General features: G+C 43.8%; 1 protein-coding gene across 3 annotated transcripts in view; it reads right to left on the bottom strand.

Moving 5' to 3' along the window:
- Window positions 1–8,890: 8,890 nt before the first annotated feature.
- The window catches only part of DTL (denticleless E3 ubiquitin protein ligase adapter), a 34,707-nt gene continuing 26,436 nt past the window's right edge, over window positions 8,891–17,161 (bottom strand). For all 3 annotated transcript variants that reach the window (XM_072990054.2, XM_072990053.2, XM_020794597.3), the window contains exons 14-15: window positions 12,165–12,982; window positions 8,891–9,599 (exon numbers count right to left, since the gene is read on the bottom strand). In XM_072990054.2, the coding sequence (XP_072846155.2) occupies window positions 9,531–9,599; window positions 12,165–12,982 (887 nt within the window). In that variant the 3' untranslated portion in view covers window positions 8,891–9,530. The remainder of the gene's footprint in view (window positions 9,600–12,164; window positions 12,983–17,161) is intronic.

Genomic DNA, 17,161 nt, shown 5'->3' with positions numbered 1-17,161 from the left:
ACGTCAAGATGCTCCTATGCTACCCTGAAACTCATGGTTCTAACCTATATTTGCTGCATTGTAGGAGGGACTTTACGTCTTTTATATCAACACTATACGTTTATAGTGTCAGGATCTGATGAATGATATATTTCATAGTATACAATTTTCCTCACATATGCATTTTTTTGTAGCATACCTGTTTTGTGATTGGTAATTGGAAGGTAAGCATGGGTTTAATTTGCAAGTCTGATAGCCAAGATATGTGCGTTTGAGGAAATCCTATTATGGGAGGGGAACTGGGCATAAATCTCAGGAAACACACATTGCTTTTAAACTGTGGTTTGACCCCAAGTGAAGTCATAGTGTTATATGGTGAATAAGCTCTGAGTTACATTATTTAGTGCTCTGTCACTGTGATGTGGACACAGTAAACATCAATGAGAGGACTGATTTTTCTCCCCTCTCCTATATCTTCCCAGCAACTCTCTGGGACACATTTGGCTGAAAAATGTAGCTGGCCCCAAGTCATCCAGTAAGTTTCTTGGCTTTGCCATAGAAGTTTCTGGGCAAACCACACAACCGTTTTCTGCCCTCTGGCTGCTGCTGTCTTTGGACAACATGAGAAATAAAATATGGAGCAAATCTCTATGTGTTACCTTTTCCTACAAGCAGGAACGAGCAAGCAGGCAGGCAGGAGGCAACAGCATACAACTCACCTTTTATCAATTAGGGTGCCCAAGACTTTACATCATATTGTTATGCCAGAACATAGTCGTTGGCTCTGTAATCCTCTGACATTTTAAAAGAACATTTAAAAAAAAAAAAAAAGAAGTGTGTTAAAAAAGTAGAATTGAGTTTCCAAAACAGGTTGGGGAGATAATAGTCTCACAATAGTGAGGCAGTCTGGCTGGCGTGATTTTGGAGCTATTATACTTAAAACATTTCAAACCAAGGCATGTAGATTTATGCTTTTGGACTACTCTCATAATTCCTTGAGTATCATAGTTGCCTGGGGAGTCCTGGGAGTTGTAGTCCAAAACACAAATTTGCACACCTCTGATTTCAAAGCTGCAAATGAGTCATCCCAAACCACCCTCCTTCTATTGTCTTCCAGAAGTCACTTTAAAAGATCTGCTACCTCTATGACATTAAGGACTCATTTCAAGTTAATCCAATGCCACTTTCTCATGTTGGTCTGTTGTTCTCCAACTACCTGATAAATCTGCATCCTTCTTCCCAACACTCTTGTTTCACCCCTACATTGAGATCCCATAGTTCCAGTTGTCTAGCTGGCACTACATATGGCACAGTTAGTCTTTCTGAAAATATTGTGTCAGACCTCTCACGTAGCAGTCAAAAGTTGGCCTCTGACACTTAGCTAAACAGGTTCCCAGTGTTGTCACTGTTAACATGTGCCACAGAGCCACTGTGTCAGCTTAACCAGACTGTCTGCGATGTCTGAAGTCTTCACATTTCACCAGCATTGTGTGAGTTCCTATCAATCTTAACTAGCATAGCCAATTGAGAGGAATCATGGTAATTGCATCTGGAGGTACTAATTTTGCCCACTCAGATATAAACTTTTTAGCAAGCCTGTGACTTAACCACAATTCCTGCAAGCCCAAACTCAGCTCAAGATAGCTAATCATCAGCTGAGAAAGCATCCCTCATGCAGGGCCATTGTCTCTTTCTCAATACCTGCCCAGCTTCTTCTCTTTAATATATGGGGTTTTTCTTCTCTCAGAATGGTTCTCCTCTGCCATGTGTTTCAGGGATTCACCTCCTTATCCCTCTGTTTCGTTTATATTCTGTAGATCAGTGGAATTATATTCCGTAATACCGTGAGTCTACTGCCCCAGTCTCATCCATCAATTTTGCTAGCCATTAGTTACATTTCGTTGCACCTTTTTTAAAAATGAGATGACAGTAGCGTTTATGGCTCTCTTTCTCCTCCTGTCTTCACAGGAACCCTATAAGGTGGGTCAAATTGAGTGTATGTGATTGTCTCAAGATCACCCAGTGAATTTCATAGCCAAGTGGGGATTTGAACCCAGGTCTCTCCATTTTTGTCCAATGTTTTAAGCCAGATCTCAAAATAATTCAGGTTAGTACGTGTATAATTTCACACATATCTTTAATCATGGAATTTAGGATGACAAACAAGTTCCCAGACTCTGTAAGATATAAATTTGGTTAGCAGCAACAGCAATATGGTTATATCCTGTTCACTCTGAACATGCCTTGACATGTTGACTTATGGCCACAAATACAGTTCATGTAATTCTCTTGCATTTTAGCATGGCTTGTCATACCATGTTGATTCATGAGGCAGCTATACACGTTGTAAAGAAACATCTCATTTTGGGCTGGTGGCAAATGGTGTGTGAAGTGAGCAGATGCCCTAAACCAGGCCATTAAGTCCTCTTCTGGTGCTGTAACCTGATATACAAAGCTTCACCCAAGGCAATTGCTTAAATGTTTAGCTTCCATTTAAAAATATCCCTGGGCTGAATTTGTCCAAGGTTGCCTGAAGAAATGGAAACATTCCATTTTTAGCTAAGGTGCATAATCTTCTAATAAGAAAAGCAGAACTGAAGAGGTTGCATAACATTTGTGCACCACAGTATGAAAGCCCGGTTGCCTGGCAACAAGCAGGAAATGAGATGGGGAGAGCAAGACAGGCCTCAGATAAAGGAAAGCCTCTTTAGGGTGGGAGGAGTGAAGAGTTAGTTAACCTCAGCCACAAAATATTTCTGCCCATATATGAAACTTTGTCTGGCGTTCTTCTAAAACATACTTTTTCTGTCTCTTTGCAGAGAACAGGAGCTGGAGGGTTGCAGCTTATAAACGTGTTTGAAACAAATAAATGGGATCAGTTTCATAGCTTTAAGTAGTGCCCACCAATTAATTGCACTTAGAATCAAAATATGGACGACTCTTACTTTGTGGGATGGCAAAGAATTCCTTGATCAGAAGGGCCAATGGCCAAGTTGGCTGGGAGTTTCTGGCGTTTGTAGTCAAGAAGAGTCTTCCAAATTCTGTTTATACAGTAATTCACCTTTTGCTCACAGTTGTGCGTGCAGTTCCCCTGCCCTACAGAAGTGCATCATCAGTGATGTCATCTGGACACATACGTACAATAATGACCCTAAAGCAGTGTTCCCCAACCTTTTTCAGACCACGGACCGGTTGAGGGGTATGGACTCCATGTGCGGACCGGTTCGGGGGCAGGGGCACCCCTCGCGCTCACGGGTGGGCGTGTCGAGATTGTGCACATGAGTGGAACACCCCTCACGCTCGTGTGTGACATGCCGACCTCTTGGGCGAACTGGGGGGAGGCAGACCTCCCCCCGGGGTCCTGCCTCTCCGTGCTGCTGGCTTTCCAGCCAGGCTAGAAAGCCAGTAGCATGGAAAGACCCCACGCCTGAAGACAGAGCTGGGGAGGGAAGGCAGGCTTGCAAGGGAGAGCGGGCGGGCTCTCAGGGCTACGCGGAACTCTCCTCCCCTTGCCCCATGGCCATGCTCTCCCAGCCGAGAGAGCCCAGGAAAAATTCAAAAGACCTCAACCCCCCCCCCCGGCTCCTGCCTCCTGCCGTGGGGTCTCTCCGTGCAGCCAGCAGCACGGAGAGACCCCGTGGCTGGAGACAGAGCAGGGGGGGAAGGCAGGCTTGCAAGGGAGAGCAGGCGGGCTGTCAGGGCTGTGCAGAGCCCTCCTCGCCTTGCACCATCACCTGGGCTCCTGCATCCTGCGGGGTCTCTTCCTGCTGCTGCCCACCTGCTCTCCCTTGCAAGCCTGCCTCCCCCCCCCCCCACTCTGTCTCCAGCTGCAGGATCTCTCCATGCTGCTGGCTTTCCAGCCAGGGTGGAAAGCCAGCAGCATGGAGGAACCCCGCGGTGGGAGACAGAGCCCCATGGGGAGGCCAATTGAATTTCCCAGCCTCCTGTCTTCAGCCGCTGGGTCCCTCCGCGCTGCTAGCTTTCCAGCCGGGCTCCGGGAGACCATGCCACCATTTGTGCAGGCGCACAAGCATGCACACAGGCACAAACAATCTTTGTGGGGGTGAGTGCGGGGGGGAGAGGTCTGTCTTGGCGGCCCGGTTGGGCTTAAACAACGGACCAGCAGTAGGCCGTGGACCGGGGGTTGATGACCTCTGCCCTAAAGAACAAATATACACACAAGCCAAAGCTAAGCCAAAATAATGTGAGTAGAAACACTACACAAAAAAAATGGACGAAGCGACTAGACAGGAATTTGTCTTGCTGCTTGCTTGGTGATCCTCTCTGTTCTAGAGATGGGTATGAACTGGTTTGCTGGTTCAACATGGATTACCGGCCCCAGGGATGTTCTATATTTTGATGCCCCACCCCCTCTAGTGGGTGCCCATTCAGTGGCAGTGCCCAGAGGAGGCAGGGCAGGACGTTGGGGCATTGGCTGAATGGGCCCCCAACAGAGGGCGGGGCACTGAATTACAGAACACCAGTAAACAAACTGTGCTGAACCAGCGGTTCATGCCCATCTGTACTGTTCCTTTAGATATTTATCCTTTTGATTACATAACTTTAGCGCTAATCATGAGTAGACCTGATCTTTTGCTGTAGAGTGCATTTTATTCAGCTAGCAGGTATTGCATTTGTGTGTTTGTGCATGCATGCACACGTGTGCATATTTGCAGTCACTTTTTAAACATTAAAAAAATGAAGGATTTGAATGCCATCAAAAGGGGTAGGCAATATGGTGGTGATAATGGCAGAGAGGAGGAGGGTTGTGTAACATGTGAACACTTGGAACACACCTTCTCAAGGTGTGAATAGCAACAGCAATTTAAGTCCCTGCGGGATAAGTCAGGCTGATGGAGTGACCAGCCTAGTGTTAGATGTTTACTAATATAATTTCAAAATAAATGAAAATATATAGCACAACAACATTCTGAGTGTTTTATAGAAAATAGGGTGAAAGATCTCTGACTCAAGTTATTATTGTCTAAATTAGCTTCTCCCAATAGGAGCCCTTTAGGTGTTTTACAACAACTCCCAGCATTCTAAGTCTGGGATATAAAGGCATCAGGATGGGGAAAGCTGATTTAAATGTTGACAATGATAATAGCAGCAAACACTCCATGATAGAACATAGAAAGATGGAGAAAAGCTGCAGAGAGATGCTACCAGTCAGAAGACATTATGCAGCCATTCTATCATTTCCCTGTGGATTTTTCACAGTAAAAAGTGGGGTGGGAACAACAATGGGAAAAAATTAAGAAAAGGATTACAATTAAGAGATAACTTCTCTCCATCTCTTCAAGGAAATGAGGCAAATAAATACTTTTTCCAACCTGGAAACATGAGGGACTGGAGGCTGCAACCTCTGTTTGCAAAGCCTGGATTTTGCCATATAAGAACATGACTAAACGGAATGTTCCTTTTGGACTCAGAAAAGAGGTTCATGATTTTATTACCTGAGGACAGCAGGGAGAGCTGAAAACCCAGCTTCAATGAAACTAAATTATTTTATTTGAAGTGGGTGGGATTTGTATCCTGCTTAAAAGAGCATTACCATCTTGCATTCTTGACCACTTCAAAAATACCAGGAAAAAGCAGGTATGTAGAATCCAAGATCTCAAATGCGGCTTCTTTCAGCAGCGCTTTTTTTTATAATGCCGGTCTATACTTAGAAACACTGGGAATGTTTTTAAACCTATTATGTTTTGAACAAGCAGTACACATTCCAGCAGAAAATGATATCAAATGGCAAAATGGTTGCTAGAATGCATGCACGAGAGCAATGTTCTCATGGCTGATCAAATACAAACCTGTAAATTTAGCATCCAGAAAGAAGGCTACCCATGGTGTTTTGTAAAGTGGGAAGCTAATGGTTGGAGGGGCTGCACCACACTTTTTTTGCTACAATTCCTGTCCTCAAAGCTCCCTCCTTCCCCACAGTAGTGTTTTAAGAAAATATTTAATATTTGGTGCGGGGTAAAATGGAGGAAATTACTGGATCCTTTCCTCCATTTTAATATAGCCCACAGTTGAGAGAAGACAGGGCTTTTCTGGCACTTTTAAGACAATGAGGGAATTTTCAGTTTTGATGAAATTAAACTCTTTCATTTGTTATGAAAAATGAGGAAAACTACATTAACTAAGCTACTTTTTCCTTATACAATGCTTCTCTATTTAAAAATATACAAAATAGGTATAGAAGTGATTACCTAGAAACACCAAAAGGACAGTACCAGCAGGGAAAACTGCCTGAGAATCAGTCTAAAATATTGTGGTATGAAGACGGGTTAAAGCTGTTGTGAAAACCTGTGACCAGCAGTGTTAAAGATGCTTGACACCTTTGTCAGAAAGCATTCAAAGGCAAATGAAAAACATGAAAATCAGAATATAAAAGTAGTTGCAGAAGTTGTGGTTAAAGAACAGAGGATGCAAACAGCAGAGCAAAACAGCATAAATGTGTTTACTCATGAAGGGAGACAGCTTCTGGGGCAACATTCCTTGCAAGAGACTGCCGTGACAGAAAAACATGTGTGCATTGTTGTGTCATGAACAGGACTTAATGACAAATTTCAGCTTTTAAAAAATTCTTTTGTTGGCTGTAGTAATAGTCTTAATACAAGCCGTTTGGCAAGAGTTCAATCCCTTTGCCCTCAGGGACCACCTCACAAAATCAGCATTGTCTATTTTTGCCCAAGACCACCCTATTAGGCCATGATTCAAAATATATTGGTTGGAATCCCATTGGTATTCACATAAACTTTGCATAACTTGCTCCAGACTAATTGAGGAGGTGTGGGGGACAATCTTAGGCACATGATGAAGATATATGCTACCTCAGACCTGAGGAAAATGTACTATAACCAGTCTGTTAAAACTCTTTGTGGAAAAATGTTTGTGAAAGTTAGGCACTGCAAAGATTGTTGAGGGAACTCTAACTTAATTTTGTGAAGCAAAGGTTGTTTTTGTTCTGTTGTGATTTTGAAACTTCCTTAGGATTTACACATTTTTAAAAAGGCTCCAGCTTATAACTGTGGGCTTTTTTGGCCTTCATAAATTGTAATAGACTTGTTATAGCAGGCAGCCAGCCACACATAGCTTAATATGAGTCTCAGAAAGTTAGGTAAATGAGAGGCTAAATCTGTGCTTCAACACTTAATACCAACAGATGTGGATTGCAGAAATTTTCCTACCATTTACCACAGTGGAGTATTTTGGACCTATGGCAAGGAAGTTAACTTTCATCACTGAAAATCCCTGTAGAGATTATGCATCACAGAAATTACATTTCTTATTTAGGCCTCACATGTGTGTGATTATTTGACTGTTGGGATAGGACTGGTTCCATTAACTCCAGTCAACTTTTTCAAAAAGAAAATCTAAGTACTAGATCAGAAGTGGAACAAGAAAATTTTTATGATCAACCTGACAAATGAGTGACCCCCCCCCAAAAAAAACATTTGAATTTGAATGGGACTGACATTTACCACAGTTGTGTTAAAGAACAACTTGAACACTTTAAAAATCAGTAGTTCTTTAACCTCACTTCAAGATTCCAGTGTGAAATCTGGGCTCCTGTGAGATAGTGAGGAAAATCTGATTTTTACATTTTGTTCTCAAGCATCACTAAAGAAACACGAACACTTATGCCACCTAGATATCTTTTCCTTTCTCCCATATTTCTTTCAACGTTTGATAGTTTCAGCTCCCATTGAATCTACAAAATTAATATTTCCATCCTTAAAATAAATCAGATTTCAAATGCCATCTTCAGTAATATTCTGCTTAATGAAAAACTACAGCTTCTACTTTTCTTAACATCATCTTTTCCAGTGAATCTTGTCTTCTCATGACATCCGAAAGTACTGTAGCTTCACTTCAATCCTTTTACCTTCCAGTGAGAGTTCAGGCTTGAATTCATCAGCACCTTCTTATTTATCTTTCCAGAGGTGCGTGGTAGCTATAAAACTTCCCTCCAACACATTTTGATTTACTGATTTTTCTTCCCTGTCTGCTTTCTTCACTGCCCAGCTTACACATCTGTATGCAGTAATCAGGAATACCACATCATGAGTGACCTTGGCCTTTGATCTCAGTGAGACATCCTTATATTTCAGGATTTATTCTAATTCCTTCATAGCTTCCTTTCTGAGTCTCAAGTCTTCTTTTGATTTCTTGAGTGCAGTATCTATCTGGACGGATGACTAAACCAAGCTATAGAAACTTTTTAACTACTTTGATTTATTCCTTATCACCACTGATAAATGATAATTACATGCTGTCAAGTCTATTCTGACAGTGATTCTTTCCAAGGTTTTCTAGCTACAGAAGGCTCAGAAGTGGATTACTGTTCCCTTCTCCTGAATGCATGCAGCTTGGTCAAGGCCACAGAGGCTGGCTTTCCCTCCTGGGAGGCACCGTGGGGAACCAATCTCCCAACCTCTGACTCTGCATCCAACACATTGAGGTATCCATCCGGCTGTATCATCATTTAAGTTATATAATTCTTCTGTATTCATTGTTTTTAAGATATGCAGATGACACTGTATTACTTGCTGAAAAGATGAGTTGAAATGACTAGTGAGGCAAGTTAAGGAAAAAAATGCAGGATTACAGTTGAATATAAAGAATGGAGATTATACAGAACAATCACTCAGCTAAATTCAAGATTTGCACTTCACAGAGGGCTGTCAAGAGCTAAGATCACCAACTCAGGAGTACATCATGTGCGTGAGAATCAGCCTTCCTTCTCTGCCTCTCTGATGTCTGTGACGACTGTGCTCTTGTTTAGGACTCTTTCAAGAGAATGCTCCAGGGTAGACATGGCATATTTTCCCAATCGGGCATTAACTATTTCCCCTACCCGATCTTTTCGTATCTGCTATACTGGAAAACAAAGGAAGTCACAACAAGGTTACAAAAAGAGTTTGTATTTGACTGAAAACAAGATTGCTTTGACATTGTTGCACCCACTGGACATTGCATTGTACACAATATAATGTTTATTTAAAAGGGAGGCAGAAGTTTAAGGTAGTGAGTTCTCAATTGATGATCACATTTCACCCTTACTGATGGAAAGGAAGTTGTTTGCCTGAAATCCCCTCTACTTGAAAGCAGCACTCCAGAAGTGGAAAAATGTATTTCTGAACAAGACACACAAAAAAGTGAGAAAACACTAATTACAATCAGGATGGATACCAATCTATGATTTTTTTTTTAAAAAAAATCAAATTGATTTAAATCACAATTGAAATATAAAATGATTTAAAACATATCCATCCTGATCACAATTTCTTTTTTAAAAATTAAGCTTATAATAGCCTGGAAAACCCACAACAACGAATTATAGCTTATATTTTTAAAACTACCAGGACCTATGTATTAACGATCTGTCTCCGTAGCAGTTCTGAACTAATTAAATGCCACAAATGAACGGGTTTCTAACATCCAGGAAGTCAAACTCTTGTTTTTAACTGAGATCCGAGGATATCCGTTAGCACCCACAGTAGCACAACACACAGTACATTATCGCTTATCTGGAGGGACAACGCTGTTCAGTTTTTTTCTAATTTTTGCCCGAAGTATGTTGAGATCTTCCTCATGGGCACAGAAGTAGCCGAGATCTGTGGTTGGATAAAAAGGAGTATAAAGTCAGACACAAATATGAGCAGTTCTGGGCACTTCTCTTTAAAGATTCTGTTCTTTCCACTTTGTAGTGAATGGAACACCACCAGGTATAAAAAAAAGGAAATATCAGTTGAAGGCTGGGAGCCCCAAGAGACACAGAAGCACAATAAAGCTGTAGAAAGGGGGGAAACCTATGGGCATGGGTCCACAAAGAGCTGAATATGGAATAAACATGTTCATTGGGCACATAATATTGTCTGTTGGGGTTGACTGAAAAACTTGGAAGGAATATAGGACAGAATGAAAAGGGTATCTCAAAAGATGATAATGGCTAGCTCGCCCTCTGAATGACAGTGCTCCACCCAGCAATTGTTGCAGGATTAGATCTTAAAACCAAATCTCCCAATTTGAAAAGGCACTTGTTCAGCAGGCTGAGGCAAAGAGGCAGTCTCTAAACCAACAAAATCAGGGAGCTGGACAGGGGGAAAATTGCATTTGCCTTCAGTGTGGAAGGGATTGTCACTCCCGTATTGACCTTCTCAGCCACACTAGACGCTGTTCCAAGTCCTCCATGCAGCGCACATTACCATAGTCTCTAAAGACTGAAGGGTGCCTACCTAATAATCTTAAACACTCAATTTAGGGAAGAACTGCTTTACAGTAGGCACACTGAGTTTCCACTCCCTATGGCACAGCCATGTTTTAACTTAGAATGGCTGCAATCAACAAGTGTAAATCATCATCCTTATGTTTTCCCCAAGTCATAATTCCCCTGAAGTCTGTCCTCCTTCACTGCATTATCTCCTAAATAATCTTATCTGAGTTTTCCCTAATCCGCCACCCTCTAAGAATCCTGAACGTCCCTCCACCTCAGAGAAAAGGAATACATAAAAACAGTGATGCAGGAGCTGGAGATGAGTGTTGTGCTCCACTGGATCTGGAAGGTGCCTGCTTTGCTTTATTCTTTGAAGGATAGTCCTGAGGTTCTCCTCATCAGCTAAGGAATTGTCTTCCCTGTACTGCTCAGAGATCTGTGTTCTGAAAACAACCTTCTTGTCTTTGAAACACAATCAGAGAACTGGGGTGGTGGTGGTGGTGGTGGGGAAGGGAGCAAATTCCTATTGAATTAGCCAAGATGCAGTAGATAAATAAATATTTATTTTATCAGAGCTTCAAATAGTTAGCTTTTCTGAAATCAGCATAGCCAAAGATCATGTAGCTAGGGGATTCTAGACATTATATATATATGAAGCAGTGGGCTTTAGTTTTGGCTTTAACAGTGGTCTTCAAAATTTGGGGAATACACTGCCCATAGGAGTATGTCCCACCTTCCTAACATTTCCTAATGAAATGTAGGAACACTGTTATAAAAATTGTTTCCATTTCCACAGCTCAGCTTAGCTCTAATGCCTTGTATCTCCTGATACAGCTCAGCCTGCTGTGTTGGGGAAGGAAAGGAAACTCAGATAACAATGGATGATTTGCTTCCCTGTGTTGCTTCCTGTGCTCAGCCACAAACTCATCCAGGACATGAAAGGCGATGGAAGGGAAGGCAGAAAAACACATGAAAAATGCATTAGCCACTCTGAACTGTGGAACATGGCAGGACCAAGCTTCAAAGAGACCGACCTGCTTAACGTAGTCATGCCATAGTCAAGAGACTCAGGCCCTCCCAGCAATGACCTTTGCCAACTTCATCCTTTTTGCACAAGAGTGGGAAGCTTTGGCCCTCCAGCTAGTTTGGATTTCAGTCTTCCCCAGCCTCACCCAACTCAGTTTATGACAAAGGATGATGTGAACTGCAGTCCAAAACATCTGGATGGTCCCAAGTTCCCCACCTCTGTTTGGATTTTTCTCTCCAAGCAGGGCCCTATTATCTATTTCACTTTGTTGCCTTATCTTCTGCCCTCAGTATAGACCAGGGATGGGTTTCAAGCTGTCACTGGATGAATTTTAACCAAATGCAGTCAAAGGTGCATCAGTAGCGCCATCTTGAAAAATCTCACAGTATTACTTATTTGCAAATATTTAGGAACCACTTATATCTGAATACTTTAAAGTGGTATATAACAACAAACAAAAAACATATGGTAAGGGAGGTAAAGGGCATCAGAGTACCCTCATGTTTTTAATTTTAAAAATCTAGCAGAATTGTACCCCCAGGTGTTATTCTCCCACACTTTGCTTTTTTTGAGGGGGGGGAATTGAAACTAGACTCCCCCCCCCAAAAGAAAATATGTACTCTGCAAACAGAGGACACAGGGGGCATGAAAATAGCTCTCAAAGCTTGTTTGGCTTGGGTTAGAGTGCTGGACTGAGACTTAGGAGATTCAGGGATCTAAACCTCATTGAGTTATGAAACCCATGGAGTGGCATTGGGCTAGTTCTTGGTGGTTATGACCATAATGGAGAAGAGGAAAGCCTACTATGCCAACTTGAGCTCAATGGGAAAAAAAACAGGATATAAACGTAAAATAATAATAATAGTGATACAGCATTTATGCCATCTATAAAGGAGATGGCAATGCTGAAGGATACCAACAAACAACAACATTACTTACAGATCCTGGTGATGCTGCTCCTGTCCTGCCTTCCTGTTGCCTTATGCTTGAATCCTGCAACAACCGAGTGCTGCTGCCTGACCCATTTGGGCTTTGAGACTTGTTAGTCTGTAGTTTATTCCCCAGAAGAGACAGCCAGTTTCTTTTGGAAGGAAAACCATTCTCCTTGTTGGCTGTTTTGACACTGGAGGACTTGAAAGGACACGGAAGGTTTAGGAAGTCTGTAGAAGAAACAGAGGCAGCCGGCTCTTTCAGGCTTTGAATGGCTTGTGCTACTCCATACACGGTCTGGCAGACTTCCTCATGAGACTCTGAGCCTCCTTCGAACGAATCTAGCCGGGATTTTTTACACACTGGGTGAAGTGCAGCCACACAGTTGCAACTTCTCAGACAGTTCACATTTCCTTCCTTGCTGGATTCTAGCCTCCTCTTGGCTCGCACTTCAGACCTCACGTGTGGTGATTTGGAGGCAGAAGCTGTTTCAGAAATTGTTGCTGTTCTTGTGTGCGAAGAAGGCACCTTCATTCCCTTCGCAGGACATGGGCTCGGAGTCTTGGTAACCCACCGTTTAATGGACATTGCCGAGGCTGATGTTGCTGGTCTGGATGAAACGCCCGAAGGTGTTGCCTTCTGCTGCCCCGCCGGAATGACAGGTGTGGACATGGGGATCTTGGCTGAAGAGCACGTGGGTGTGTTGGTAGGAAGCGGAAGATCTCCCGCGTAAGCTGGAGCACAAGCAGCCGGTTGTGGTGAAGAAACGGGGGGGCTGCCCACTGGGAGAACTTTAGCAGGAGTGCTGGGTCTTCTTTTTACAAATCCTAAGAAAGAAGCAAAATGCACAGGCCAAATGAGGACAACGTATTGTAAGGATGAATAAAGCAAAATCATACTCAAAACGTGTTAAGTGTCCCATACCAGGGCTGGCCCAAAACACTTTGATCCCACAGGCAAAGGACAAGATAGAGAGCTGCCCAACCACTCCTGCTTGGGTACATGTAGAAAACTTAATCAGGCTGGCAATTAAATGCCGATGACAAGAGCATGGATTATTATTATTTATTTGTACCCTGCTAAGAGCATCATGGAGGCTTAGGAGAACATAGTTACATACAGCTATATTCTGGGAGGGGTGTAGCTTAGTCACACAGCACATGTCTTGCACACAGGACCCAGTCTGCACTCTTAGCATCCCTAGATAAGGCTTGAAAAACCCTTCCCTCAGTCTCTGGTGAGCTGCTGCCAGTTAGTGTTTCTACTACTGGACCAGACCAAGAGTCTGATAAAGCAGCTTCGAACGTTCTATCCTAAAATCATTCTGCATCCTTCACCATCAGCCACCTAAGACAGTGGCTTCACTGTGCCTAATGGTAGGACTGGCCTTGTGTCACACTGTATATGGTTCTCGCCGCAACTTGTGTGCAATTATGCTTAGGACAGTAGGCAAAATTGTGGAAGACTGAATCAGATTAGAAAGCAGTGCAATGGGTGACTTCTAGAAGAATGTTTGCATCCTGGCAGAGATTGGTTTCCGGAGGGAGGGGGAAAAAAGATAAGAGTGGAAATAGCTGAAATCAGAAACTCTGAAGAATGTCAGGGAGCTACATACAGTAGAGTGGTTCTGCCCAACAAATTCCTTCAACATCCAGGCACAGGACAGACAGGCTTTGCCTCCATATTCTCAAGCATCAGAGACTATAAATTTGCTTTTTTCCAAAACAAGAAAAAAAATATGAGGCCCTGAAGGCCACTTCAGCAAAACCCACACAGATATATCACTTTGAGAAGAGAAGGTTATACTGTGCATCACAAAGAGATGAGTATTTCCTGCAAAACCACAATATCACAGTTTTGTTCTGCTGAAATGGGTGGGAACTCCCTGGATGTAAAATTTTGTCGAGACAGCACTGAAACAGTACTTGCCCAAGGCAACAATGAATCACAGTGCAAATAACTACTGTACTTGTGTGCACGTGTGTTCAAAGAGCCAAGGTCAGCAGGAAGCCTGCTTAAGGTTTGCAATGCTCATGCACTTCCTTTCCAATTTGCAAGTTATTTCAAGGCACAGCAAACAACGAGACCTGACATTTTACCTAAGGAAAGCACCAGCTTGATTTTTTGAAATCTAGCACACATACCATGTGCATTTTTAAGGGGATACCCCTTCTATACTTATAGTAATACGAAGGCTTATTTATGTGTTTGTGTGTGTGTGTGTATCCAAAGAGAATAAAGACATGTGCACATGTATATGCAATACACAAAGCATGAAAGAGAACTAGTACATCCTTTTCTATTGTTCTGCAAGTTTCCTGTATGTCAATTCTTTGTTCACAAAACTATCTCTTCCTGTCATCTTTCTAGCTAGAGCAGCCATTTAGAAACAGTACTGACTACTGTATGAATTTATCTCAGCCCCAACGCATGGGGGGAAAACTGTATAACAAACTCAATCCAAGACTTACCGTATTTTTTGCTCCATAAGATGCACTCCCCCCCAAAAAATGTGGGTGGGAAAGTCCGTGCGTCTTATGGAGCAAAGGCAGCTGGCCCCGTGGAGGGGAGCGTCGCGAGGGTCCGGGTGAGCCTTCCAGGACCCTTGCGACGCTCCTCCCACCCCCGCACGGATCCAGCGCCGGCAAAATCGCCAGTTTCTGGGACTCTTTTGAGGCTCGTCAAGCCTCAAAAGACTCCCAGAAACTGGCGATTTTGCCCCCGCTGGCCCCGTGGAGGGGTGGGGGGAGCCTTGCAAGGGTCCGAGGGAGCCTTCCAGGACCCTTGCGAGGCTCCCCTCCAACCCCCCACAGGTCCAGCATGGGCAAAATCGCCAGCTTCTAGGACCTTTTCTGAGCCTTTTAAGCCTCAGAAAAGGTCCTAGAAGCTGGCGATTTTGCCCCCACTGGCCCCGTGGTGGGGGTGGGGGAGCCTTCCAAGACCCTTGCGAGGCTCCACCCCCCCCCACGGGTCCAGCCTCAGAAAAGGTCCTAGAAGCTGGTGATTTCACACACCCCTGCCCCATGGGGTGGGGGGAGCCTTGCAAGGGTCCAAGGGAGGCTTCCAGGACCCTTGCCACACTCCCCCCACCCCTGCATGGATCCAGCTCCGGCAAAATCACCAGTTTCTGGGAGTCTTTTGAGGCTTGGGAAGCCTCAGAAGAGTCCCAGAAGCTCGCGATTTTGCCCCCTCTGACCCCGGGGGGGGGCAGGGTGAGTCTCTAAAGGGTCCTGGAACACACCCTAGGACCCTTTGGAGGCTAACCCTCCCCCCCCGCTGGGCCAGAGGGGGCAAAATCGCCACCATCTGGGACTCTTTTGAGGCTTGGGAAACTTCAGAAGAGACCCAGAAGGTGGCGATTTCGCCCCCTCTGACCCCCGGGGGGGGGGCAGGGCGAGCCTCCAAAGGGTCCTAGGGTGTGTTCCATAAGATGGACCTCTCCATAAGGCTCACCAATTTTTAGGAGAAGAAAACAGATTATTTTTTCCTGTTTTCTTCTCCTAAAAATTTGGTGCGTCTTATGGAGAGGTGCGTCTTATGGAGCGAAAAATACAGTAAGTACCTTGTAATTGGGCTCCACTGTCTTGCAGGTTTATTGCTAGGATTTTCCTCATAATTACATTAAGGCAAGATTTTGGATAGAAATAGAAACCAAGGATAGTCAGGACACAGCCAAAAGTTGTGAAAAAGCCCTGAAGATCTAAGGAAAGGGGAGTTGACTGGGGAGGGAGAGAAAAAGAAGGCTGTACTGTATAGCTAGAATTCATATTTCTCCATTTGCATGCCCTACCTAGAGGATTTACATAAAGATGGAAAAGGAATTAGAGAAAGATGGCTTTACTATTATTACATAACACCGTCTGAAGCAGGAAACTGTATTTGACATTCACATTGCTTGTCCTCATGTAGTTCTAGAACAGTAATAACACACGTAGCCGGTTCTCTACAAAGACAGCATAGCTGGGTAAGAACACTCTAAGAATTAACATGCACATACAGCTATTGCTGTTGCTACTTAATAGTTGCTTGGGATTTCACAGTATGAAGCATGTGAAATTTTAGGCGCTCTTTAACTAGCCTCGTAGGTAACTTAATACCCTGAAGGGCACTTTTATTTTCAATTCAGCAACATGTAATTCCAGTTTTGTTTACATAAAGCCAAGCATTCTCTTTCCTACAGAGCAGGTGCTTCCCTTCGACCCTCGTTTGTGCATACAAGCTGAGACAAAGACCTAAGTCAGCTCGTTCTGGGCTCTATCCAGCACTGCGAGCGCTGATGTTTGATAATGTACTGGGCCTTTCTTTTTCCTCTTTTTGCCCATGCAGCACACTCCAACCCTGCGGCAGGAGGCTATCCATCCCTCTGAAGCAGGACTGAAGGACATGCAATGGAAAAGGGAAAATCCATCCTGCTCACAGTGTTCCTTCCACTGGCTGAGAAAGACAGAGATACCTTGACATCTCAAGTCTAGAGGGCAGTTCATATTTTGTGTGACTATAGAAGCTTTCAGTCTACAGTGGTGTTTGATAAGAGGCAAGGAGCCCTCCCTCCCTCCCCCAAAGAAAACCTCTCAGAACAGTTCAGCTGGATCATGGTGCCCATCTAGTCCAGCATCTTGTTCCCAACATGTATGGTCTCGACCAATGGTTCCTAACCTTGTAAAGCCCAGGTGTTCTTGGACTACAACTCCCAGGCCAGCACAGCACAGCTAGTGGCGAATACTTCTGGGAGTTGCAGTCAAAGAACAGCCCTGGGTCCCCAGATGTTCTTAAGACTAAAACTTCCAGAAGCCTTCACCACTAGCTGTGACTGGCCAGGATTTCTGGAAGTTGTAATCCAAGAACATCTGGGGACCCAAGGTTGGGAACTAGTGGTCTAGATGAATCTCTTTAGTCTAAGTACAACCTTATTTACTCCACAACTGCCTCATCAACATTTTGACCCCAGCGTTCAGAGACAGACTGTTTCCCTACATCAGGTTCCATGAGGAATAATGGTGAACACC

The sequence above is a fragment of the Pogona vitticeps genome, chromosome 1 (genome assembly GCF_051106095.1).
Source record: "Pogona vitticeps strain Pit_001003342236 chromosome 1, PviZW2.1, whole genome shotgun sequence".
In the NCBI taxonomy this organism is placed as follows: domain Eukaryota; kingdom Metazoa; phylum Chordata; class Lepidosauria; order Squamata; family Agamidae; genus Pogona; species Pogona vitticeps.
This window is presented reverse-complemented; position numbering and strand designations above follow the sequence as displayed.